The sequence below is a fragment of the Triplophysa dalaica genome, chromosome 4 (genome assembly GCF_015846415.1).
Source record: "Triplophysa dalaica isolate WHDGS20190420 chromosome 4, ASM1584641v1, whole genome shotgun sequence".
In the NCBI taxonomy this organism is placed as follows: Eukaryota; Metazoa; Chordata; class Actinopteri; order Cypriniformes; family Nemacheilidae; genus Triplophysa; species Triplophysa dalaica.
The window spans coordinates 12,676,831-12,703,722 of record NC_079545.1 but is presented as its reverse complement, the minus strand read 5'-3'; the positions used below and the strand labels follow the sequence as shown (position 1 = coordinate 12,703,722).

General features: G+C 38.6%; 1 protein-coding gene across 1 annotated transcript in view; it reads right to left on the bottom strand.

The window, feature by feature from the left end:
• galnt9 (polypeptide N-acetylgalactosaminyltransferase 9) overlaps nt 1-25,562 on the bottom strand; it is an 82,646-nt gene extending 57,084 nt beyond the window's left edge. Inside the window, exons 1-3 of the mRNA XM_056746896.1 lie at nt 24,656-25,562; nt 14,804-14,984; nt 5,649-5,815 (exon numbers count right to left, since the gene is read on the bottom strand). Of these exons, the coding sequence (XP_056602874.1) occupies nt 5,649-5,815; nt 14,804-14,984; nt 24,656-24,896 (589 nt within the window). The 5' untranslated portion in view covers nt 24,897-25,562. The remainder of the gene's footprint in view (nt 1-5,648; nt 5,816-14,803; nt 14,985-24,655) is intronic.
• Between the last annotated feature and the right edge of the window lie 1,330 nt (nt 25,563-26,892).

The window sequence follows — 26,892 nt, the reverse complement described above, 5'->3', positions numbered from 1 at the left end:
CCCTAACAAGGGCCCGGCTTTGGTGACGAGGCAGGAGTCGTCCCGTACCGACCGATCAGAGCCGTGGCTGTGAAGGTTCGGGCCCGATGTTGTTCTCCCTGGGGTCTTCCCGTCAGTGTCCCTTCTCGCGAGGAGGTTGCTGACGGGGTGGAGGTTTCCCCCTCGACCTCTGCTTCCGGGGTGCCGCCTGTGGGGGCACAGGAACCGGAGCCGATGTCGAAAGGGTCCTGGGTTGCAGGGAAGCAGACGTCACGTGAGATCTCGGAGGCCTGTAGGCGGCCGAGTCGCGGCGTGAAAAAAATGTGGTTAATTGCCACTGTCTGCTTCGCCGTCAAAAAACTGCTGAGCGCAGTCCTCGACGGTGTTACCAACAACCCACCCTGCGAGATGAGTGCATCAAGAAAGCGGACTTCCTTGCTGTCACTCTTCTGCACAAGGTATAGCCGGGGGTGTCTCTCCTGGACCACTACCGTGGACATCGTCCAACCCAGGGCCCGTGCCGCCGCCTTAGTCGCCCGTAGAGCGCTGTCAGCGGTGGCACGGAGATCCTGCATTATACCCGGGTCGGCCTTACCCTCGTGGAGCCCTCTCAACGCCCTGGCCTGGCGGACCTGCAGGATGGCCAAGGCACAGAGAGAGGAGGCAGCCTGGCCCGCAACATCGCAAGCTTTCGACACCAGTGATGCCGAAGTCTTACGTGCTTTGGACGGTAGGAGTGGTCGATCCCCCCCCAGGTGGTAGCCGTCCGCGGCACAGGTGCACCGCAGGCGGACGTTCCACCCGGGGGATCTCGACGCAGTCCTTGGCTGCCTCACCATCGAGGGAAGTAAGGGAGCCGGAGCTGGTTTCACTGGAACGGTCCGTGAGAGGAGCGTTCCAAGTTTTACACAGCTCCTCATGCACCTCCGGGAAAAACATGGCACCTGGGGTGGGCGCGGTTTGCACCGCGCACCGACCTCGGGAACCACGTATCCCCGGGTTAGCACGGATGACATCACTTCTGCTTCCTCCTGAACTCGACCGCTGGGGGTGGAGTTTGGATTCGGCAGAGTCGGATGCCAGTCTCCCTCCGATGCTGCGAGCGACATCTCATCTACGTCACACATCGTTTCCGAGTGTGTGCGTGAGGATCCGGACGGTATGCCACCGCCGGTTGGGGAACGTTCAGAAGAGCGAATCGGGGTGCGATCGGCCCGTGAGCACTTGGCTGGCGGGTTTACGTTCGCAGAGTTCCCCGTATCACTAACGCTGCTAACGTGGGTGGTCATCGGGGCCGTAGCCACAGATGTCACAGCCCGGGTAGCAGACGAAATGGTGGCTGGTTCCCGTAGGAAGACAGCCACCCGTGACCGCAACTTCTGAATGACAATCTGCCCGCAGTGCAGGCAGATGTGTCAACGAACGCTGCTTCAGTGTGCTGGACGCCCAGACACCTAATGCAGCGATCGTGTCCATCCCCCTCCTCGATGAGGGTGCCGCACCCAAGAGAACAGCGGGACATGCCGCGCTGGAGAATGCTCAGTCAGTCCTGAAAAGGACTTTTAGAAAAAATCTCTAACACCTCCGGAACCGCCGAGACGCCCAGGGGAAGGTCGCTGCAGAAAGGGACGATCCGCTGTAACACGTCGTAGCACCAGCGTGTAGTTGTAGAGGATTGAATCCTGAGTTGTACTCATGAGCGATGGCTCTGAAGAACAAAAGGTAAGTGAATGCTGCACGCCGGCCTCCTTTTATACCGGATTTCCGGGGGCGGAGCCCGGCATGCAAATTGCATTCGCCAAATTTCATTGGCCTTTTCTATAGTAGTCAGAGTTGATTGGTTCTCAAGGGCGAACCCCATCTGTCGTTCTCGACACAACGTCGAGAGACCGACAGAAAGGGAACTCTTGATATCCTGATTCTGAAGACACAGTAATAATATTCACACATATTTTATATTTGACACTGTTGTATATATATAGGTATAAAGTGCAGGTTATTTTCATTATTTCTTTCCTATTTTTTACATCTTACAAAAGAGTTAGTGTACTAGGATACAACAGTGTCAAATATAAAATATGTGTGAATATTATTACTGTGTCTTCAGAATCAGGATATCAAGATGTAATGTTCTCCAATTAAAGGTGTTACAATATATAATTGTGTGTATTTAGCCTTAGCAACACAAACGAGGTGGCAGTATTATTCCAAACCTTTTGTACAATAAAAATAACGGTTTCAGTGGCACTGTAGATCAGAGTAAATAAATCTGCCTGAATCTCCAATACTCCTTCAGTCTCTCAGAGTTAGAGCCATCCGTCCTCATTCAATAAGAACTCTGGGAGGTAAACAAATGGAGTGCAAGGCGAGCACACACACACACTTATAATACACACGCATACACATGCACACTCGCATACACACACACACACTCGGGGAAGATAGATGAGTGTTTGGTCTCCTTCCTGCAGGTTGCTGAGTGCTCTAGTTTCTAAGGGGAGAGGAATAAGAAGGAACAGAGAAGTACCGATGCAAAGCTCCCTTCTCTCCTTCATTGGTCTGGGGAATTAACAATTTAATGTTATAGTCAATAATCTATGATTCATTAAACTTATTACAAGTTATAAGGGTATTTTTTTCTATTGATTATTATATATCATGTAATATACACCAAATAAATAAGCTTTCCATTGATGTAAGATTGGTTAGGACAATATTTGGCAGGGTGCAAAAAAATGAGAAAATCGCCTTTAAAGTTGTCCATCAGAGGCACTGTAGCAGGTGGAAGAAACAGGTTTGTTTTAGCGCTCTATTGGCTTACTGCTGTAATGATGTTGTTGAGAGTAGATGAACCCTAAATGGGAAATTCCATGCTTAGACATACCAAACTTGAGTTGTTTATTACCAAAGAGCCGACAGACATTTTGTTAGCGATTTTCCGGCATTTTCCGGAAATTTACAAAATATCTTCATGGAACATGATCTTGACCTAATATCCTAAAGATATTTGGCATAAAAGAAAAATCAATCATTTTGACCCACCTATTGCTACAAATATATCCTGTGCGACTTTTGACTCGTTTTGTGCACCAGGGTCACATTAACTTATGCTTGCAACTTGTAAGTGTATGGGGTCGAATCTTAAGAATCACACAAACTAATAAACTCTGGCGCGCCTAGACTGAACCAAAGGAAAAAGAGGAAGAAATAAACAATCAATAAAGAACAAATATTCATCCATCACGCTGTGAATTAAACAAAAAAAAACTAATAAAAATTGAGCAGAATAAAAACATTATGCAATGCACGCTGGTCCTGTTAAATGAGGTATGGCAAAGAAATAGCTCTGCTTTATTTAATCAGCATTAAGCCTTTGTCATTTATCTATATATATCATGTTTGATTTACAACCAGACACAATAACTTGTGAAAGGCCCATATGAAGCTAGAATATCATTTAATTCAATCAGTGAAAGCACAGTTCCTCACGGTGTGTGTACCATTGTGTTCGTTTGACACGAAGCTCATAACAAAGTCTTATTTTACTGTCAGGAACAAAGCCAGTGGTCATTTACTACACAAAGGCAAATCCTTGAACATGATGAAATAAACTCTTTGTTTAAAGCACCTGCATTTTTATTCATTTGGTTTGAAATCCATTATTATCTGTTTACAAGCAACACCTAAATGAATTGCAATTCAAGGACGCAATATTCACTGTGTCTGATGAGATGAGAAAAACAGACGTCCTTTATAATATTCACAAGGTGACTACGAGCGTTACCCCGAGTAACAGGATTCGGCCGAGATTAATCCGAAGAGACAAGGATGATGGAACGAGAGAAAAGGACGTTAAAAACCTTATTGGCTCAGTGAATGGTGCAACATGAGAACGCCACTGTATTATTGTCTTCACAATGGACACGAGACTTGGCGAGACAGAGACACGCACGCTGAGGTCAATTCATTATTCAAGTGGCGAGGCGTCTGTACCTCCAGTCATTCTTTTGGCCGCGAACGCTAAACAAGATAGGACAAGCTACAGCGGCGAGAAAAGGTCAAGTAGGCAACCTTTGCATGTTAACAGTTTAATGTCAACCAAGAGAATGTGGAACATCAGCAGGAAATTAGCATATGAAATTAGAAACGCTACTGTATTGTAGATAACGGCAAATTGGGAAGATAGCACTAATGCCAGTCACCCGTTTTTCCACAATGCTCTGCGCCTGCACGCTGCTTTTTTAAATTAGCTGCTGACTGTTACTTTGGAATTTCTAAAGAGTTTATGTCTTTTATTGTTTTTGGAAATGTACACTACATTTTAACTAAAAAAGTACTTCTTGTTAATGAAACTGCACTGGAGCTGCTAAACTGTGTCATGATGACATCATGGCCTCGTGGTCATGCCTGTAAGTAAATTTTATTTAAATTTTATGCAAAAATAAAACACTTTAATGTAATTATATTTGATTGCGGTTCAAAGCTGAAGTAAAAACAAAACACTGCTTCAATAACTAGTTTGTCACCAGCTTAGAAAAACAAAATGATTGAATTGCATTAAAATAAAGGTTAAACTAACACCGTGTACTATCCAGAACCGATAGCAACACGCAACAACGTAATGATATTAATCAGCAAACATGGACTGACTTAGACCTTGAAAATAAATTCTATGAAACAAGAGCTTTTAAACTTTATATAAACAAATAATCAAATTTCATAACAACAGATTGTGTATTAGTTACTGAGAATGTATTTTTAATAACAATGAATTGTTTATTTTATTAATGACCCATTTTCTAAATTAGTGCAGAACAGCAGCACGCTGGCTCCGCCTACAAGCTCTTCTGATTGGCTGTAACTTCTGATTCATTTTTGTCACCTGTTTTGTGTGGACACAAAGTCGGTTTAATCTTAACGTGTCATGTCTGGTTATGATCTAACAGGCTGTTATGGCTATATGAAACCCTTTATGAAAAATACACCATAAAAAGAAAGTAGAAGATCTAGACAGAAATCGCCCACAATCTCATCTAAATTTCGAATGACCTCATATGCAATCCCAGTGTTGCCAACATCTTGTATTATGTGGGACTACAAAACCAAAGTGTAGACTGCAAGACTAAGGATAACATTTGGACGTCAGGCCTAGTTAAGAATAGTATTCCAGGAGAGCGTGACATATCGCTGCCTTAGCTCACCTAATTTTGAGGGCTGTGTGCGATAAATAGTGTGACAGAGAAACAGGGTAATTGTAGTTAGTTAGTGTCTTGTTGAATACTTTTGCACTTTCGTTTTAATCTTACCTGACAAAGCTGTAGACCAGACTAAACGGCTGCTAAGGAGTAAACAAGTGTGTCTTGGAGGAAGGAACGTCTCTCTTTTCTTGTTAGGGATATTTATAAACACGGAACTGTGTAAGTATATACCTAAGGGTTTACTCTGATTCTTGTGTTGGTTGTCTTTTAGTTTTTGCTGTTGACTTTCCTTTTTGTTTGCTGTAAAGTGCAGTTTTGAACTCAACAAAATGAAATCTAATATTGCTTGCACAAAATAAACTGAATAACCAAGCACCTTTTAAAGCTTGTTTGTCTGGAGCATTGAGAAGGACAGTAAACAAACAAACAAATTCAACAAAAGAAGGGTAACAAAACGAACAAAGTTTATACCGCTGTCGCTGTTGTCGTCCACCAGTATGATTTCTTTGAGCAGATGTGCAGGGGTGTGGTTGACCACGCTGTGCACGGACCGCAGGATGACGGAGAGAGCTTCATTCACAAAGATGAAGACCACAGATATCTGAGGAAGGTCATCAGAGTACGTCAGCAGCTTACATCTGGAGAAGGTGAAGACAGCGGCACATTAAGTTTGCAGAATACAGAGTACATTTAGCAAGAGATTTTTAATAATTGACCATATTTATTTTGTGTTTTAGTAAAAAAAATCATCATCTTTGATCATCATTTTTCTTGACTTTCCTGACTTAAAGTAACAGTTCACTCGAAAATGAAACTTCTGTCTTCATTTACTCACCCTCAAGTTCTTCCAAATCTGTATAAATTCCTTATAAAATATTGGCTAGTTTCCCCATACATTACGTAATAGAAGTTTGGCAAACATTGGAAACTTTCACGACTTTGTTTCAATTATATTTTAGTCTTTAATTAAAAAATATATCACTATTAAACAGGGATTTATCCTGTTCTGTAAAATGAAACTGTCCCTAGTTTAAGTTCATAAATGAATAAATTATAAATGACATCTCTATGGACTGTCATAAAGTATTGGTTTAAAATAAACATCGAAGTCTTCCAAAAAGTGCTATCTGTGGTTATCTGACTGCATGCAGGGTTAACAACCTCTCCTCTAAAGAAGAACCAGGCCAAGACACCATGCGTCATTACCCAACTGATCTCCAGTAGCTGCAAGCAGAGATGAATAAAATATTAAACACCCATGTAAGCGGAATTTTGTACCTATGCTGGGAAAGAAATGAACTCGCTCTGTTTCCCCTGATCTGGTCAACCTGTCATGGTAACCAGGTTTATATATGGCTTTAGTGTTGCTATATTTTTATGTACAGGAGTTTTACAAGACTGCCTGCTTTCAATTAATCGCACAACCATACCTTATACACTCCAGAGAGGAATTTGTGCACGTGTAAAAGGGAAAGACGGGATCTTTATCTATACTAAAAGCGGGATTGAAAACCAATTGGGGGATGTGTGACATGCCTACTTCCATACTGACAACTATGTCTAAAAGCTCATTATGCAATAAACAGTAGACCGTAAACACTCAAATCTGATCTATAGCTTTCTCCAGGGTTTTCAAGTATGCATCCGATGGCCATGGGAGCTGAATAAAACTTCATAAATCATACTTGAAAGGCAATTAATACAGGACCTAGAAATGTACAATTTGTGGTTAAATAATATTTATTTTAAAGTATATAAATTATGTCATATGTCACAGGAAAACAAACAGGTCATAAGACAGTAAAAACATGGCAGATGTACTATGTAGATAAGTGGTTCTGAAACTTTTTTTGCTTAAGTACCCCTTTTTATGATTTTTTCAAGCCAAGTACCCCTTGACCAGACTGCAACATTTTGCATTAAAATACAGTGAAATGAGTCAGACAGTTATTATATCTGAGGGCCCAAGCAGGTTTATTGCTTATAAACATTTCTGTATGTAGCTTTACGCAACTATGTAAATCTCTTAAGTATTAGGCATAACAGTTAAAGGTAAATCAGTCTTTTTCAGTTCAGGAAAAGTTCATTTTGATAATAAAAAAAACCGCAACCTCTCCTAATTTACATTATTTCTTAAATAAAAATAACTTATAAATTGGAATGCGTTTTAAATTTATGAATTTATTTTTTTATGCATATCTGTGTAGTCCTTATTTCCTATAACAATACTACTATCATAATTTATTGACTAAATTTCAGTTTCTCTCACGTAACCCCATTTGGGAACCACTGATGTAGATGAAGTATGTACCTTATTTAACTCAGTACTGCACTGTAACATTACATGATTTCATTGAAACCTGGATAATATTGTGCTGAAATTACAGAATTGATGAAATCTCTAGGACAAAGATTTATTAGAAACATGAAAGATTTAAGGAATAAATGGAACCCTGGGGCGGTCCAAAAATGGATAAAACCACAGAGGAAATAAAGACAGATAAAAAACCTGACACGTTGAGACACTTTTTGCAATGTGTGCTTGACAAACCTGACAAGTACATAAAAAATGCCTTTGAAAGGGAAAGTCGATGTGTTCCACCATCCCACTGTAAACACTGAGCTGGCTGCCATGACTACCATAAGTACCCCCTTCCCCCACCTCTCTTGATGGCTTGGAGAACATCACAGCTCCCATCCGTATGGATTTCACGTTCGGCTGTTTTACAACAATCAAATATTATGGGGTTGGGGAATAGGTTATATTTCATAAAACATGATTAGAGACCAAGAATGGCATCTAACAGATTACAATGCTCACCGCTGTTACATTATTGACTTGTTTGCACACGAGAAGGAATTTTGAACAAATAAATAATCGAATTATACAGAGTCAAGACAGTAAAAGCATATATGCGTTGATGCTACATAAAAAACTCATTTGGAGCTTTGAGATTAGCTCGTAAAGGTAAATAAGTGGCGGTCTATGGCAAAATATGCCAACAGTACAATACAAAGCATTTATTATTTCTCCATTATTGTAAGTGAATTTAGGTTGCCTTTGTCTTTGGATATATTCAATTTTGATAATAGAACTGCGAAATCAATAACTGGCAAGATTAGACGTCCAGCATCTGTATTCTGTGGAGTATTCCTGCCCAGATGTTTGAACGCAGAGACATACACAGAAAGACAAAACGCTTCTGCAGTTTAATTTGAGAAAACATTTCAAGAAATCAACTTTCGTTTTAAATTGCTGGATAAAAAGACACAAGAAAACAGAATGAGGTGCATTTTGGGAAATTTCAATTATGTTGATTGTTTTCTTGCTTACAATGGGGGCGGATAATGGTTATTCAAAAGGACAGAAAATCGTCATTAAATACCGTACTAACGATTCTCATTTAATCTTACATTCTTTTTTTCTGTATCTTAGTTTGAGAAGTGTCCTAGGAATGTCAGAAGAGGACGTTGTTAGTATTTGTGCAGCCAAAACAACAATTACAAACAACAGAGGTGTAATAGCCACTAAAACAATGAATGCGGAGCTTAGAATAACCAAAGAGAATTTATGCTGGCCATTTCCCCAATTACAGCCTCCGTAAATTATTTTCAGGTCAGATTGGAAGAGAAGGAGGTATAAGCTATGATTGCCAACGTGCTCATTTGCCTTGTTTTTTTATTTATGAAATTAAAATCTGATTACTGTGAATCCAAATGGCTAACGCACTTTAACACTTACAGTTTAAAGGGACAGTTCACTCAAAAAGAAAAAATCATCATGTATTTGTCCTCATTTAAAATGAGTCTTCTGTGGAACAAAAAAGACGATATTTTTAGAAATGTCCCCAATGTGTCCATACAATGAAAATCAATGGGGGGGCAATGTTGTTCAGTTACCAACATTCTTCAAAATATCTTCTTTTGTGTTCTGCAGACGAAAAAGGCATACAGGTTTGTAACGAAATGAGGGACAGATTTTTCTGCGGCCTTATTTTAATGCTTCAATATATTCTACATCATTGAAGCATATGCGCAGGATGGATTAATGTCATTTTTTGAGTGGCCAGCCAAATATAAGATTATCCTCCAGCAGCCTACACCATAAAATATACGATAACTCTACTCCTACGATAACCATAATAAGTAACATCAGCATTTTATTGAAGGTTGAACATTTTGTACTATAAAGTCTGTTTATTTCAGCAGCATTTTTTATTGCTCACATTATATTTTTATTTAATTTTAAATACAGTGCATACATTGTTCCTCCCACCTTGGGATTGTAAACAACAAAACCGAATCTGAGCAATTTTTCAGATTTATTTTAGGATAGCAGCACTTTAGAGACTCAACTTGTGGTTGAATAAATAGTAAGATGCCAAGTAAGTTAACATTGCTGACAGCAGCTTCATAGTATCCAATGGGACAGAAATAAACATTCAAAACAGAGTCATTATCTAAAAAAAAAGATATAATAGCCTAAAACGCAATCATAAACTTCAATCTTTTATAAGTTCAGCTATACTAAGAATTGTACTAAAGGCCATTTCACGGAAACATATTTTCTTTCCACAGATGTGGATAGTGCTACATAAGCCTCCATATGTCCACCCAATAATATTTCATGGCTTTGCCACCCTTAGAGAAAATCTTCTCAGCCAATCTGCTAGAGTAACAGCTTTCTGTTCCTCTTACCATTGCTCTCATGATTGCACACGGACACTCGCGCACTCTCGCAGGTCTGAAAGCACCACATCCTTTTTGAGAGTCACTGATGGTGACGTTCAGTGTTTTTTGACAGCGAGGGGGTGGACAGATAAGAGTAAGGATAAAATGTTTCACCATTTACAAAACCGAAGCTTAGTTTATGCTGACCATGCCCAAAACACATTCTGTGAAATGATACGTGTTTGGCCTGACCAAATTTTACATGCGGGCACCAAAATAATGCATGCGTTTCAAGTATGCATTTCTTTTATGTACTAAAGCAGTCATAAAGCAAAGGAACACATCCGGCGGATTAACCAACAAAATATTATGATAGTTACACTGGCAGCTGAGCAAATATCATTCAAAGCTTTTTATAACTCTATCGTTTTCGCAGCCAATGCGACACGGGGAAGATTTGATTGATCAGGCCATTAAAGCACTTCTTTCTCTTCCTAGCAGGTTGCTATTTTTCTAATAGCTTATTTCTTTTTCCTCGATTGTTCATGCAAAGGCCCAAGACTGGAAAACTGTCCCAATGGCATCAAGGAGCAGGCAAAACAGCGGATCTAGACGTGGGAAAATAGATGACAAAGAAAATCTTACAACGACACGGAAGGTAACCACACATAACACCTACAATGACTAACAGCACACAAGTGAAACACAAGTACTATATATACAAAAGGGAGATTACATAACAAGATAACAAGGGGGCGTGGTAAATGGAAACACCTAGGAAACCTAATTAACATTGAAAACTATAAAAAACTACAAAGCATGACACAAACACGAAATACATAGCAGAGGGAAAACATAACAAAAATGGACGTTAGCTGCAGAATTGTTCCTCAGGTGAAATAGAGACGAGTCACAATCTGAACTGCAAAAAAATACAATTTTGAACTAGCATCTTTATCTTCTTCTTTTGGGTAAATATATCTGAACTTTAAGGGATATTTCTTTATTTACTCACCCTTCTGTCATTCCATATCTGTATGACTTTCTTTCTTCTGCAGAACACAAAATACCATAACTGACCACGATTGACTTTCATTATTTGGACACAAAACTATTCTCAAATATCTTTTTTTTTCTCCACTGAAGACAGAATTTCATTGCTCTAGTTACTACATTGAATCTAGGCCGTTGCTCAAATCTGAATCTGTACCGCCGTACAGATATAAGCAGGCAGTTGGCAACGGGCATAACAATATGGACTCAAAAGCTGCTTGTCCAGTTACAGACACCAAACTGACACCTCGATTTAGACTTATTCTGCTCTCTTTCTCTCTCTCTCTATCTCTCTCTCTCTCACTATTTTCCTTGCACCTCTCTCTGATTCATTTCTTTCCACGAGACATTTCACATTAACCTCTAACACTCGCTCCCTGCGCTAGTTCCAGTCTAGGAGCAGCCTGCTGATTGCGATCATCTCTTTATGGGGAAACACCATCATTTGCCTTGTCACTGAACTCTGTTTACGCTGATAACATCTCTCATCGGCAGAAGATGCAGTTTTGGATCTTATTCCCAGTATTCAAAGGCTCTACCATCCATCTTGTCCAGTTGGATTCAATTACATTTCTAAGAAGAGCATTCTGGCCCTTTGCTAGGAAGAAGTTTAAAGTGATACAGGAGTTCACCCATAAATGAAAATTCTGTTATCATTTACATGCCCTTTTTTATTGCAAACTTGTATGACTTTCTTTGTTCAGCAGAACACAAAAGAAGATAGTTTGAAGAATGTTGGGAACCATACAAAGCCCCCATTGACTTGCATTGGTTTTGCTCATTTAGTAGTTAATGGGTACTGCCATTGTTTGGTTACCAACATTCTTTAAAACAACTTCTTCTGTGTTCTGCGAAAAAAAGTCATGATGGCTTGAAATGACTGGGTTATGAATGACAGAATCATTTTATTTTTCATTTTTGTGTGAACTATCACTTTAAAGCTATAGATCCAGATCTAAACCACAATCTGTTAATGGTCAATCTCTGGTCTATCTTTTGGAAATGTGTAATAAAAGCATGTCTGGAACTGCGTAAATACATAACCAATGCCAGTCCATTTCATTCATTCTATCCCCCGCATACGCTTTCATCCTTTATTTCTGCCCGAGTCAATAATAAAATGCCTCCTTGATGTAGTTTTATTGATTTGTTTTTTCGGTTGGTAGTAAATTAATTTGCGTCAAGTACTTTGAGGTAAGGTCAGGTTGACGTTTTTAAGCGACTGCTTTGCTTTCGCTCGCATAAAAGGATGAGTTCTTCTTTTGAAAAAGCACATCAATTGAACCTCCATCCGGAGAGACTTCAGAACAATGTATCCCGGGTGTCTACAATTAAGCATACATTAAAGAGAAATGACCATTAATGAACGGCCCCTTCAGGACATCAAAGTCCTCTGGAGAAGGACTCAACAATTTGCCAATAGACAAATCATCCGTTTGTAGGAAGAGGCGTTCGGAGCCTTTAAAATGTATCCAATAAAGGTTGCTATAGCAATACAATAGTTAATTTGTGCTTGCCAAAGTAACCATAGTTTAACTATCGTATTCGTAGGACATGGTTATACAGTACAAATGGTGAATAATATACTAAAAAAGGGAGAAAACATGATTACAAGACTTTTACTAGTGTAAACCAATGGTCATTTTTAAAAGGGAATGTAAATGCTATTGGCAGAATGCTACTGATTGTGTCCTCTGCGGTTAAATACGGAATAAACTATCATGAAAAATATGATAAAAATGTAATTTTTTACTGCATCACTCAACATCCAAATATGACATCATGTCCTCTACTATTTTGCATATGTTAAAGGAACAGTTCACCCAAAAATGAAAATTCTGTTACCATTTATTCACCCTCAAGTTGTTGTTAACCTGTATACATTTCTTTGTTTTGTGAACAACAAGTAAGATATTTGGAAGAATGTCAGTTACAAACAGATCTCATTTCCCATTTACTGCCATAGTAGGGAAAATAAATTCTATGGGAGTCAATATGGGATAAAATCTGTTTGGTTACTGGCATTCTTCAAAATATCTTTCTTTGTGTTCAGCAAAACAAAGAAATTTGAACAGGTTTGAGACTACCTTACGGTAAGTACATGAAGACAGAATTTTCTTTTTTAGTTGAACTGTCCCTTTAAAGAATTCACATTGATGAACATTATTTCCTAACAATCACTATGAAATAACAGGCAGTGTCCCTGGTGCGTTTTGTGCCGGATTTCCGATGGCTTGGAATATGAAAGTCAAATAGAGATATCTCTGGTAACACATGTTTTGTGTAGAGGAGCATGAATGATTGTGTTTATCAGAGACGTAAGCAGGAAGCATTATTGCAAAGACACACACGCGCACAATGAATCGTGATTTATGCACAGCTTGAACTAAGACGGAATAACAATTACGACGATTTGCAATTCAACCTTCATCACACTGGGCTAAATGAGATACAAACCCATCAGAACCTTTTTGAATCAGAGCTTTTTTAGCCTTAGGCGAAATTGTGAATGTCTACATTTTTGCAGCATCATTGGGTTAAGAAACACAAGGAACCAAACAATCAAGCTGTTTTGTTACAGTTTCACCTACATTATAGCCCATATTATTCCTTCTCCGTCATTGGGTAGTGCTTTGGGGTCGTGATCTTAATATATACCGAATGAATGGCCATTAATATTCCAGCGAGTCTTTTCTCATATAATACACTCCTGGACAGCATTATTAACATTCTGACCATTAACACTATTCTAATGTGCAGTGAAACTGTTCCTCCACTGTGATATTTCCTTTGTCTAACACAATGTTTTTCTTCACTGCTAGCTATTGACTCTAGAAATGCACTTTTCCCCTGAAGGGTTTTGTAATGTCAAAACGTGGGAAGTGATTCAGCCACTTGGCTATTTTTAAACCTGCTCTCTTTGTATAAACGCGTTCTGAAAAACTGCCCTGGGGTGAATTTGGTTTTAAAGGACCATGGCTTTCATAGCCAAAAGCAACCAATAACAAAGTCAGATACTTTATAGCTTTCCTTTACCCTTAGACCACCATAAAAACTGGAACTATACAACTGTGTGTTGGCAGTTTTTGACCGGTGATATAACCTTCAAAACATGATGGCGAAAGGAGGTAAACAATATTGGAATTTATCACTAGTAGGAGTGTAACAATATTATGTAATACAATACACGATACAGTGTTCACAATTCAATAGTTTAAAAAATAAAATTAAAACTTTTTTAACAAAAATTGTAATTTATGTGATTTTCTTTGTAAAACATGTTAATTCAATAAAAAAGTTATTTAAAATAATGACCTCAAAAATGATAAGCCTATGAGCGAATTTCAGATTTACTGATTACAGATTTTTTTAATATGAAAAAAAAGGTAAATGACATTAAAAAATATCAATTCAAAATGTAAAATATATATATATATACATATATATATATATAATTAAATATAAAACTAAAATTAAATTAACAGATTTAACATTCATAAAAATTGTAAGAATAAAATGAATACAAAATGAATACAAAAATGTGTAAATATCCCCAAAAATCTAAATAAAATTAAGAAAATCTATTAAAAAGGCTAAGCCCTAAAAATGTAAAATATTATATATGATCACGTGTTGGCATCTTAACCAAAATGATTAACAGACATCATACAGACATAAGCAACATATTGTTACACCCCTAGTGCTCAAGATGTATCTATGATGCAATGGCAAAAATCTACAAAAGAAAAAACTGTAATATCTGCAGAAATTAATCACAGCACTTTTAACAGGTGTGTTAGTCGGACAACAAACTCATGCGCTCACTGCAGCTTGCCTCTATGTCTATTCTTATCTCAACCTTCAAGGGCACATTGTGTTTTGAGTCGCTGCAGTATACTCACTTTTTCGGCCTGTAGTCTGGAATATTTCTATCCAGAGAGATGTGGTCACTGAGTTGGGCGTTGTAGCCGTATTCCTCATACCTCCCTTCGCTCTCCCGGCTGTCTTCTCCTAATGTTGCCGCTGCACCGCCCTGTCCCAGACCTCCAGGACCTTCTACCAAACCCATGGGCTTTGCTAGACCTGCAGCACATTGGGGAGAAATGCATTTAGACTATAGTTAACACGAAAAAGGTTGGCATATCCCATAAGTACATGCCTCAAAACAGGGGTTCATTACTTCGAGAAGAGCCCCTGGTGACATGCGAATCAAAGCAGGTGAAAAAGTGTACAGGGCGATAATTGGAAGTTGGACCATTTAATGCAGATCTCACAAAGGAGAAAAGGTGGGAATTCCACTTGAACTGTGTTTAAATGGCAAACAAACCAAAAAGGTATTTTTTCTAACCTTTCTTGTCTATGGTTTGACACCTGAAGAATTCAAAAGCAATGCACAAAATGCGAACGTCAATTCCATTGTGATGGCCAGACAGAAGCTCCTAATCATAATCTTTAGTCTTTCTATTAAAAAATTTGAATTCAAACCAGTGCAATGCTCATTTCAAAGGATGTAATGTTTTATTTTGACATATTAACAGCTTCACAGAAATGATATCGGGTTTCAAGTGTATAATCCAAGGATGTTCAGTTTAAAGACTTAAATTACAAAAGCATTTATCACAAATAAAATGTGTTTTTCTGAAATGAAGAAAAAAATCTTGAGCCTGATTACTATACCAAAATTCCTTTAATAATTATTTATAGGTCCAGTGTACGAAAGTTAGCAGCATCCAGCGGTGAGGTTGTGAATTGCAACCAATGTATCAAAAAACACCACACAGCACCTTAAAATCTCATAAAAATATAATTTTTTTCTCGTTCTGGGTGGCAAGTATGCTTGGGAGCAGAATGTGAATATTTTGTCTGAGAATTCGAACCAGTCCCATCCACAAACACAGTTGGTGTGGAATTAAACTTTAAGCCCTCTTCCAATCCCAACTCCACAATGCACACATACATCACAACTGTCTAGAAAAGAAAAATCAAACATGAAATCACTAAAATGTATAATACTATTTTTACTAAAGCCGTAACGAGCCAATGAAGATCAAATGGAGACCAGCTAATCAGCTCTGAAGACAAATATAAACTCTAGTAATCTCATATTTCTACAAGAGATCTTAATATTGTCTCAATCTGTGCTAATATTTATCTGCAATCAAAAAAATTGTGTATGCATTTGGGTAGCTGACAGACTATTATGCACATTTGTTTCAGGGTGTGATGGCAAAAATATAAAAAAATGTGAAGATGAAGATAAATCTCTCTTAAACTATTTTATATGATAAATATAAATAATATAAAACAACGTAATATTTTTTATTTTACTATGTCACACAATAGGACACTTTCATGGTCATAAGATCTTAGCTTTGGTCAACAATCCATTCATATACTGCATTCAAGATTTTTAGATACATTGAGACTTAATTTATTGACTTCAATGAACATAACTAAGATCTCCAACATGTCTCATGAGATGTCCTCCAGGCTAAATCCCAGCTAGTCTAGGGATTTTCAGGAATTTCAAGCCAGTTCCTCCCCTTCCATCATTCAGGGCTCCCGGAGCGCAGAGCGTCGTCTCTAAAGCCGGTTTCCTGGATCATAAGGTGTTCTCACAAGCCAGAACTGAAATGGTTATATGTCTCTCTGCAAGGGTCTGTGGCTTTGAGTCTCTTTCTCTGTCATTGTTATTATTGCCATTGTCTCGCTGGCTGCCTCTGTGGGCTGTTTGGAGAGAATTCTATTACACTGCAGCCTGGCATTTTGACACTAATCCCTGAGAGCCAGCTGTCTGTGGCAGAGAGAAACTGCATATCATATACATAATGCAGATTCCTGCTAATACAACACAACATGTTGCAGGGGAACATCAATCACAAGCACATATCATTTCATGAGCATTTGTGCATGTATGCACTGTATTGAAAGTTACCAAACTACACGTTTTGCTGACATACAAGAGGTTTCAACGTGTTACAGAGTGTGAAATCAAATAGTTGGGAATCTGCTCTTTTTTGAGTTTATTAATGAAATAAGCACATTTTTATAAATGGTCAGTTTCCCTCAAACTCTATTGACCAATTTAGGGATTTTTTTGTTTAAACTTACTTAAGTAATTGAGTTCCTCTAATTCCTTTAGTCGCAGCTAATACATTCTGTAAATGAGATTGCCCTGTTCAGACGCAATAGTTAATCTCTGTCTATGTAAATATGTTTGCGTTTTGTGTGTACTCAGATAATAATATGCTTTGAGATTTTGTGATTAAAGTGAGTTGCAAAGACTAGTACAGGATTTGTTCTTGAAAGAGCAATTACGCTGTTTCCTCCCCTTCTTAGAATTTGTGTCCGTCATTATTACATCTTCCAAATGAGAACACAAACAAACAAGGTAATTTGCAAAAACAAAACAAAAACTGGTAATTTGCATGTTTCAGGTTTGCAAATCTTCACTAATTAGATAAATGTGAAGTCTAGAAACTAATTAGCATTGCTTCAAAGAAAATGTTGGTTAGATGTATGTTTAGCTTATCACCATAAGAAATGCTCTGCTTTAAATAAAAAAGCGATAGTTCACCCAAAAATGAAAATCCTGTCATTAACTCACCCTCAGATTGTTCGAAAACCTGCACTGTATAAATTACTTTGTTTTGATGAACACCAAGGAAGTTATTTGTAAGAATGGCAGTAACCAAACAGATCTCATCCCCCATTCACTGCCATAGTAAGGGAAATAATACTATGGGGGTCAATGAGGGATTAAATTTGTCTTGTGACTGACATTCTTAAAAATATCTTCCTTTGCGCTTAGCAGAAAAAAAGAAATGTATAAAGGTTGGAACCTAAATGATTAACAAATGTTCATTTTTTTGGTGAACTATCCCTTTAAAAGCATTTCAATTCAATTTGATTTATATATCGCTTTTCACAATGTCCATTGATCCAAAGCAGCTTTGCAGGAGAAAAACTGAAAAAAACACAGAAAAGGTATAAATGCACAGCGCATGGTGATAATAGAGCAATCTAGATCATTCTAGTAAATAATATCTAATAAAAGCTGTCTCCCGGTGAGCAAGCCAGCACAACCCTGTGGCGAGGAACCCAAAATCCAATGATAAATAAATGGACTTCGGGAGAAACCAGTCTCAGCCGGGGGGGACCAGGTCTCCTCTGACGTGTCACAGCTGCACGTAGTGACTTTGATTAAAAGTAACGGATAGTTCCACCAAAAATGTGATCTCCCTATTTTTTATAAACATTTACTCTCTTTAAATGCATTTCATTAAAATTGTGTACTTAGTGATCTTCAGGTGCACTCAATCACAAATTTAAGATGCTTGTTTGATCGATAAACACGACAAATAATACAAAAACACAAGTTTCTGTCCAATATAATGCAATCTAGAGTAAGAACAGCTCTCCCTCAACACAAACTTCCAAAACTTTCAATAGCAAAGTAGCATATCATGATCTGGCCAAGCTGTGAGCAGCTACTTTAACACCCAATGCATGGTCTCTACTCAGAGGTGCAGTGACAGGAAAAGCAAGACAGGCAGTTGCCTGAGGCTCTGTCCTGAGTGGTCCCTCATTCCCTCGTCTGACAGAGATTGCACCCGTGCAATATTTACCATTACCTTCTATCGCAACGGACAGATGTGTAACTTTAAAAATGCATCATTTAAAACAACAAAATCTGGCAGAGAATAAATTCTTGTTTTGAAGTTAAGAAAATCATTAAAAATATTGTTTTCCCCTTGTGATTTGATAATTTATGCATAGGTGTGTTAAAGAAGGACAAGCCCATCAATATTTCCCGGCCAACTCCCCTTGCCTGTAGGAAGTACAACAACAGGAAAGGAAATCATGTTTATCATGGGGTAATAGGAAAGAGTCATGCACACAACTTTTTTTTCTCCCCGCATTTGTGCAATTATCCTCTCCGCTGACTAAAATACCAAAAAGTACAAAAACTGAATTTTGTTATTCACCGACAAAGGTGAAGGACATGTGTCTGCAATTCACACTTTTTTACTGCTGTTAAAAAAGGGGACACGATGTCTCTCTCTTTCTCTGTTTTGGACTGCCTATTTCAGATTCATTATATTAAAAGGCGGATGGTCGGTTTGTCTTTAAGGAAGGCTTATAACATGTCCTGCTTTGAAATTCCAGACAGATAGCTCTAATTTCACATTCAGCTGGATTCATACTTCCTTCATGCGAGTTTAGGCACTTCGGCTCACTTCATCAAAACTTCATTCAAGATAAAGATAGTCAAAATGTCAGAATACAAATTCCAACCCAGAGGAAATGTATTTCTCAGATGTTTCTCTTTTATAACTCACTAAACAGCTTTCCTGTACCTCAGTGGTAAGAGCGTGCCGCTAACAATGCCAAGATCCTCGGTTCGATCCCAGGGGATTGCACATACTATGAAACAAATGTCTAGAATAATGCAATGAAAGTCACTTTGGATAATATCGTCTGCCAAATGCAGGTTAACCTAAGATATAATTTATTAAGATGTCAAGGTGTCCTAAATAATTGAAACTCTTTGGAAAATTTCCACTGTTTAGCAAATGTCTCTATTTAATCTCCACTGAATCTGATGGCTGTGTAAATAAACGAGCAATGTGAAGATTTTAGTGGCATCTAGTGGTGAGTTTTCGAATTGCAACCAATGGCTCACTCCACCCCTCCCTTGTAAAGCTTTACAGTGGCTGACACAGGACTAAGATGTCGTCACGTTTTTGCTTCTTTGCCGAAAGAGATAACTTATTTACGTTACATGCTTTGTGAAGCAGTCTGTCTGTTTAGGGCTACGGTAGAAAAATCATGGCGAATTCCATGCAAGGGGACCCGTGGTGTATGCAGATAGAAATTAGGTTTGGCGATATCTACCAAATTGGCATCAGACGATTCCTACAGTGAAACATCGCGATAGACAATGACATCAAGGGGCCGGTGTGAGGCGGGGGTTGGGGTATATCAGTTTGCTAGATTGCCATCTGCCAAAACATTAAATACAATTATATCAGTGCTCCAGACTGCGACCAAAACCCATTTTGAGACCAGTTTTCAAGACAGCATGATTTTGTCTTCACAAGTACTCGCACATGTACGACCCGCAATTTGGGAATTTCTTCCAGTTGTTATTTCCCACCAATGTAGGCTGTGTGATTAGTCAACTGCGCGGGTCAGGCGGCACCGACGTTTCCCGCTGCCATTGCAGACGCGCACAGGTCGTCATTGACAAGTTTACACACACAAAACATGGGCGCATTACTACGATTCACTGTTTGCGTTCACTTTCTACGTCCGTCTACGACACACGCGTAGAATGTCATACTGTGGACTCGGCTGCTACTTTTACAACTATCTCCTATAAACACCTTTAGCTAGAGATGCAGGTCACAACCCCAGCGGTGTCCGACCTGACCCATATGGTTTAATCCACTCTGTGTTTGTGATGTTGTTTCTGCTGTTTTAGGCTACGACAGCTTTACACAATTCAGTCTAAATTCACCAAACTGCCAGTCAAGTCTCTTTTAAAGTGCTCTCAGAGCATTCGGGCTTGATGCACTTCACTCAGAATTGCTTTAAATTATGTAACAAGATTTGAAAAGAAAAAAACTGAGCTACGGATTCGAGGCTAAAAGATACTGCTTTCTGAGGTGATTGAAAGGCTATATAAGTATACATGCATGTCAAATGTAATACCGGAGTAGCATTAATATTCATGGGGAAGATCTGCTTTAGGGTCGTGAATGGCAGATTTAGTCTCTTTAGAGTCCACTGTGAATATATTGAAGACAAAACTGTGCGTGGATCGTAAAACATAAGATGAACGTTGAGTACCTGCGCAAAGGGTTGATTTACAACCAGAATTCCTACAGTAAAAAGAGTCATGCTAGGATGTGAATCAGGGCTTTGGTTTCACTTAACAGTCATATAAATCAAAGAACAATATATACAGAATAAATCCTAAATAAATCATCTTTAAATTATTTAGACTTTTGATAATGTTGCACATTGAGAATATGGTGCTGACTCTGTCTAGACAGGACGTGCCGGAGAACACTGTAAATCTATTGATTCATCAGGATGCACAGGGAGAATGCAAGGGTTTGCAAAAGTGACTGTATTCTCAAATAAAATTACAAACACAATTACTTGTTACAGTAAAAACTATTTTCACTTTTATAACTCATTCTAAGGGTCAGATTTACTAACAGCTTGCTGCAGCACAAACAAATCTTTTGGCGTAAAAAAAAAACACTGTCGGTATTTAGTAAAGACACGCAGTGATAATTAATGGTGAAAGGTGTGGACACAGTTGTTTTTGATTGTAGGAGTTTCCTCTTCAGGTGCAAACTTTATGGGAAGAGATTATTATTTTTATTTAGGTTTGCTCTCGTCATTGTTCTGGTATTTGCAGATTTGTTTAACGCTCAAAAAAGCATGTCTTAAACGCTGTGCTAATTTAAGACCTGTTATATACAGTATCAGATCACTGTACCGGAAGGTTGTGGGCGTTGTTTGACTTTTTATAAGTAGTCTCCTGTTTATATCACTTAACCGGTTAAAATCTGTTCCACCTATGGTACCACATCTGTGTTTGCTGAGACACGCTCAACTACAGCTGTGAAAATGAAGCATACTTTAGCAGTAAAGCTTACTGTAGATGTGCTGCCTAATCAAGAGGCTAATTGCTCATTCTCAAAGCTATGAATTTTTAATAGCAGTCAGATAAAGGGTCTTTTCACATTGATCCAGCATTTCTATACACTGTGTCTCAGGTGTCTTTCCTGGACTGGTCCTTTCATTGTGCTTTGGTTATCACATTTAAAGGGATAGTTCACCCAAAAACAAAATATTTATAATCATTTACTCACCCTCTAGTTGTTCCAAATCTGTACAAATTTCTGTATGAATCTGTATGAATTTATTTTCCCTACTATGACATGTAATGAGTAATGAGATCTGACATGCTTCCAAATATCATACGTTGTGTTCAGCAAAATAAAGAAATGTATACAGATTTGGTACAATCTGAGAGTGAGTAAATGATTACAGTATTTTCATTTTTGGTCGAAGTATCCCTTTAAATGCAAGTGCTTACTTTTTAATGGTGAATGGTATTGCATTCCCATTGCGGAGAACCTTAAAGGGAGACATTTCTCAGAATATCTTCTTTTGTGTTTCATTTACAGGTTTTGAATGACAAGATGGTGAATAACATTTAGGCATTTAGGCAACTTACATTGCATTATACTATAATCTTTTTTTGAGTATGTGCAATCCCTGGGATCGAACCCATGACCTTGGCATTGCTAGTGCCATACTCTAACCACAGAGCTATATGAAAGCATATATACAGTAAATAATGGCAGGATTATAATTTCTGAGTGAACTACCCCTTTATGCCCTTTAATCTTTTACAATTTAGTAGTGTATAGCCTCTGCGAATAAAATTCATTCAGGCAACTTCTCACATTCCAGATAACTGATTTCCATTAATTATTTAATTGTTTAACCTTTCTGGTCTTGCACTTCAGGCATATTTTTTCTGCTCTGCCTTCAAATGTTTACAATGCATTTGTTTGGTCCCACATGAGAATACAGAATGTAACTATAGAGCAACAAAAATGAGGATGAACAGAAGATGTGAACCTTATCAGAGGACTTTACTGAGACGTAATTTAGCTGCTTAATTACCTGTCACGAACACATCACTACACAGAACACATCTGGGAAGAACATCTCAGGTTAATGAGAAACAATAGAAAATCTATGTGCAACTGGAAAAAGAATTTCAAGTAGAAGGAATTTTTTTTAATTCTCTTTACAATATGATTTTTATTTACACATCTTTTCTTTGCAAACCAGAAACACTGGATATGATTAAACACAGTATATTATGTTCTCTGGGAAATCCATCATCAACATAATGGTCAGCGAATAACATTTACAGCATATTTACTGGGATGTTGCGGGGGATGAGGTTGCCAGCAACAGCCAAACAATTGCTGCTTTCTTGTAAAACTCGCTGTGCCTTAGAATTCCAATTGGACCTCGGTGTAATCATTCGGTGTCAGTATAATAAACATCTGAAAAATTACCTTTTTTGGGGAAAAAATGTGAATTCGAAATCAATTTCAATCTTACTATCATGTACAATTATCGGCAACCTCGCACCATTTGGGCATCATAGGAGTGTGGCGTGTATCAGATAAAGCGTTTTGAAATAAAACTTGTAACGGCCCTTCCATCAAGACGATTTGTGACAGACTGGTGAGGTTTACAAAGTGGAAAAGCCTCAGGGGGAAATATGTGGTTGCACTTGTGCAGAATGAAAGCCCTCTCGTTCAGGAGGGTGCATTAGAGGGCTTTTTTGTGAAGCAGTGCCTCTTGGCTTTCCTCCAATTGCACGAAGGATAATTTAATCTGACAGAGTGACCCCCTTCATATACAAATGGTGCTGGTTTTACCGAATAACAATCAGAGCCAATGGAGTCAGTAAGCAAAGCATACAAGGAGCAATGGGTCTGTTAGCCCACTTTAAAAGGAAACATCAGGCGAATTATGACCTTTATACTATATGTTCTGCAGGAGAAGAGCTCCATGGTAGGAGACGAATAATTGAGAGAATGGGCTCTAATATTTCAAAGATACAAAGTCAAAGAGACCGCAAGGGTGACTTTGGAAAGGGCAGTTATCCTGCAGCACGGGGCAGAACAGTTATTTTTACATATCCTTTTGTGTACGGAGCAATTATTTTTCTAATAGTACCTTTTATTGTCATGGGGGGTATTTTAAGGGTTAATTTTGTTAACTCTGTATAGGTATACATTTATGTTATTGGCTACATAACTGTACCCTATTGAGCTAGTTAAATGTTTTGTATCCCCTTATGCACCTTTAAAATGTAAAAAAGGTACATAGGGTGCAATTATCCAATTATTGTCCAAAAAGGTACAACATTTCATATTTTGTACACCCTTATAGATACAAAATAAACCCTTAAGAGTACCACCCCAGCGACAATAAAGGTCCAACTTTCTTCTTTTTTCTGACAGTGTAAATATTTGGAAATTTAGAAGAACCTTAAAAGCAATCTTGACTGTAGATTGCCCTTACTGTTAAAAATAGGCAAAATCACCTGTGCACCTGTATATTATGTAATACTACATTTAAAATGTACAAATTCATGACTGAGGGAAGTATTGAGATAGGAGACTAGATTTATTGCTACATTACTGTAGCTTATAAATTATTTGACCTAGTTAGATTGACATAAATATTCTGACAATTACTTACATCTTTCACAATTCAGATGTTGATAACTATGTTGCGATGATAACAGTAAAGCAACAAAGCATTCAATACTTCTGAAGTCAATGTGAGAGACACAGGGCAAACTGTATTAGTCACAGTCAAACATTGACTTTCATGAATAACTTTTACGGACAACTTACACAAACAACATAAACTTTATAAAGTCATATTATGCTTTAATAGATGGCTACACAAATAAAGTTGGCAATGTCTTAGATCTAGTAGTAATATCTAACATTTGGTAAACAGCTTTGCATGCAAAATATACACATTCGAGATAAGGTGTCCCACATTATCAAATAAAAGCCTGGATATCGTTCTGAAAATAATATTTTTTGGTCTGGAGCTGGAATGACAATCACAGTCATACAGCGATGGCGAATGACTTACTAAGCTCAATATCATAAAAGCCTACTTACCGTTTAATTGGTTATACACCACATCTTCCAGTCGCTCGAGTCTTTTGAGAATGGACTGTCTGTCCATGGAGTTCGTAACTTTGGCATTCCTGCCTCGCAGTCTCTGATCCGACAGCCTGCCGATCTGGACGAGCTCCTCGGATCGGTCCTGGATCCTGCAGTACACCGAGAACAAAATGATCCCGACGAATACCAGAATGTTGACCGTCAGCAGAGTTTTGATCTTGCGTGCCACAGCCATTAAAGCTCAAAAGCGACACTGTCAGTCCCCTAATATTGATCCATGTAGAACGGGGATGCGACCCCGCCGTGGTGGGAGCTGTCCTTTCAGCACCACACGCAACCCCTGCGCCGCAGTTTCCCAAGCTTTAAAGCTGATGCGCGTGCTGGATGTTGAAGTACGTATATAATGATACAAGTGAAGAGAGCTTATACAAGATGTATAGGGGTTACGATCAAACCCCACCGCCTCCGGTTCTTTTGTTGACCCCCATTATAAACGTTTAGATGTGTAAGAGCAGCCTACGGAGATTATGCTTACGCTGCCGTCACCGCGAGAGAAAAAGCACGCGTTTAATCACGCTGTGCATTGGCCATCACGAGCAGAGGCGAAATGCGTGAGATGTGCAGGGTTCAAATGGTTCATTTTAAATGTCAGTGCATGTCAAATAACGTTCGTCCGTGTGCAGCATCCTTTACGCGGGTCCGCTTATCTCCGTGATGGGCGCTGAGGAAAGAGGCATCTCACTCAGGCATCGACTAAAAAAAGAGGCGATTTAACGCACTATCCTCATGCAACAAACGCAGGTGGGAGTCACAAATCCGTAGTCAAGACGCTGTCAAGCGATTCCCGTCCTGCTCCCGCTTTTCACGGTTAACGTTCTTGTTCTCTCGCGCTCCCTGCATGCTCCCCCTCTCATCCCGCCCTCGATGCGCGCTTTTCACGAGCAGCTCAGCGCTCGCATGACGTCGGCAAACTCATGAATATTCAGAAGACAGTTAGAAGGGATGAAATGCTGTGGAGTATGATAGATGGTGTGGATTACGTTCTAATGTTTTCACTCAGGTTGGCTAATTGAATTATAACTCGCGGAGTTTGTAGAAGAATAGCCCAACCTTCTTACCAAGTAAGTGTGAATGTGATACAATAAGTCTCGACTTACATTTCTGATTTAACAAACTGTATTCGAAGACGTTGAAAATGCCAATGGACGCGTCACCACACATTCTATATTGATGCGACAATTTGCTAGGCTGCTTAGAAAACAACGGACTATATGATTTGGCGGAAGAACTACTTTACCAATAGTATCAAATTGAACTGCTCACTCAACGTGAAGTCGTTCATCATATTGCAACTGTCGACGCTTTTTTAAACAATAAATCAGTCCGTTTTAGCTACACTATTTCACAATGTGCACAGTATCGTTTTATAAATAAAAATAATGTATCAAAACAATGACAGAAAAATATGAAGATTCTATTACAAACTGAACATTTTAAACAGTACAGTTTGAAGGTTTAAATCTGGCTCATTTTGGCATGGAAGTCCCATCTTGCCACAGGTGAAGAGGAAGTAAAGACCACCCTGTAAATCGCTGTAACACATAGCTTAATGCTTTAGTTTAATGTTTACTGAGAGCACTTACTAGCACATAAGCAGACCGGTGCCCATGCAGTAAGTTCTTGCACCATGCTGAATTGAATGTCTGCCATGGGAACTGACTTACCAGTAATTCAATCTAAGTAATGAATTCAGCAATTTGCATCTGAATAGATGGAGAGAAAAAGAGAGGGAGTCTGTACAGTATGCTCTGGTTAGTGTGAAAATTCTGTATTTATATACCTACTAAGTGTACTGCAACAGCACATACAGTAATGCAATGATCTTTCATTTCTAGCCTGGTGGATGATCCAGAAATGAAATCATCCTCGATGCTTCACATCTCTTTCTTGACTCATTATTTGATCTGACTGTCTAAAGTTAATACAATTTAACACAAAATTGGATTCATTTCGGAGATGAAAACTGGATGGTACCCACTAACTTAAGCATGCAATGTGATTAGTTCATGTGGTGACAGAATATCGAACTGTTGGAAACATTTATTGTTGTATGTGTTGTATACCATTTAAAAATAGGGTTTCATTCTAAATATAGCCAATGTGTGTATATGAAGAGAGAGAGAGAGAGAGAGAGAGAGAGAGTCAGGAAGAGGGAGCGAGAGAAACTATGC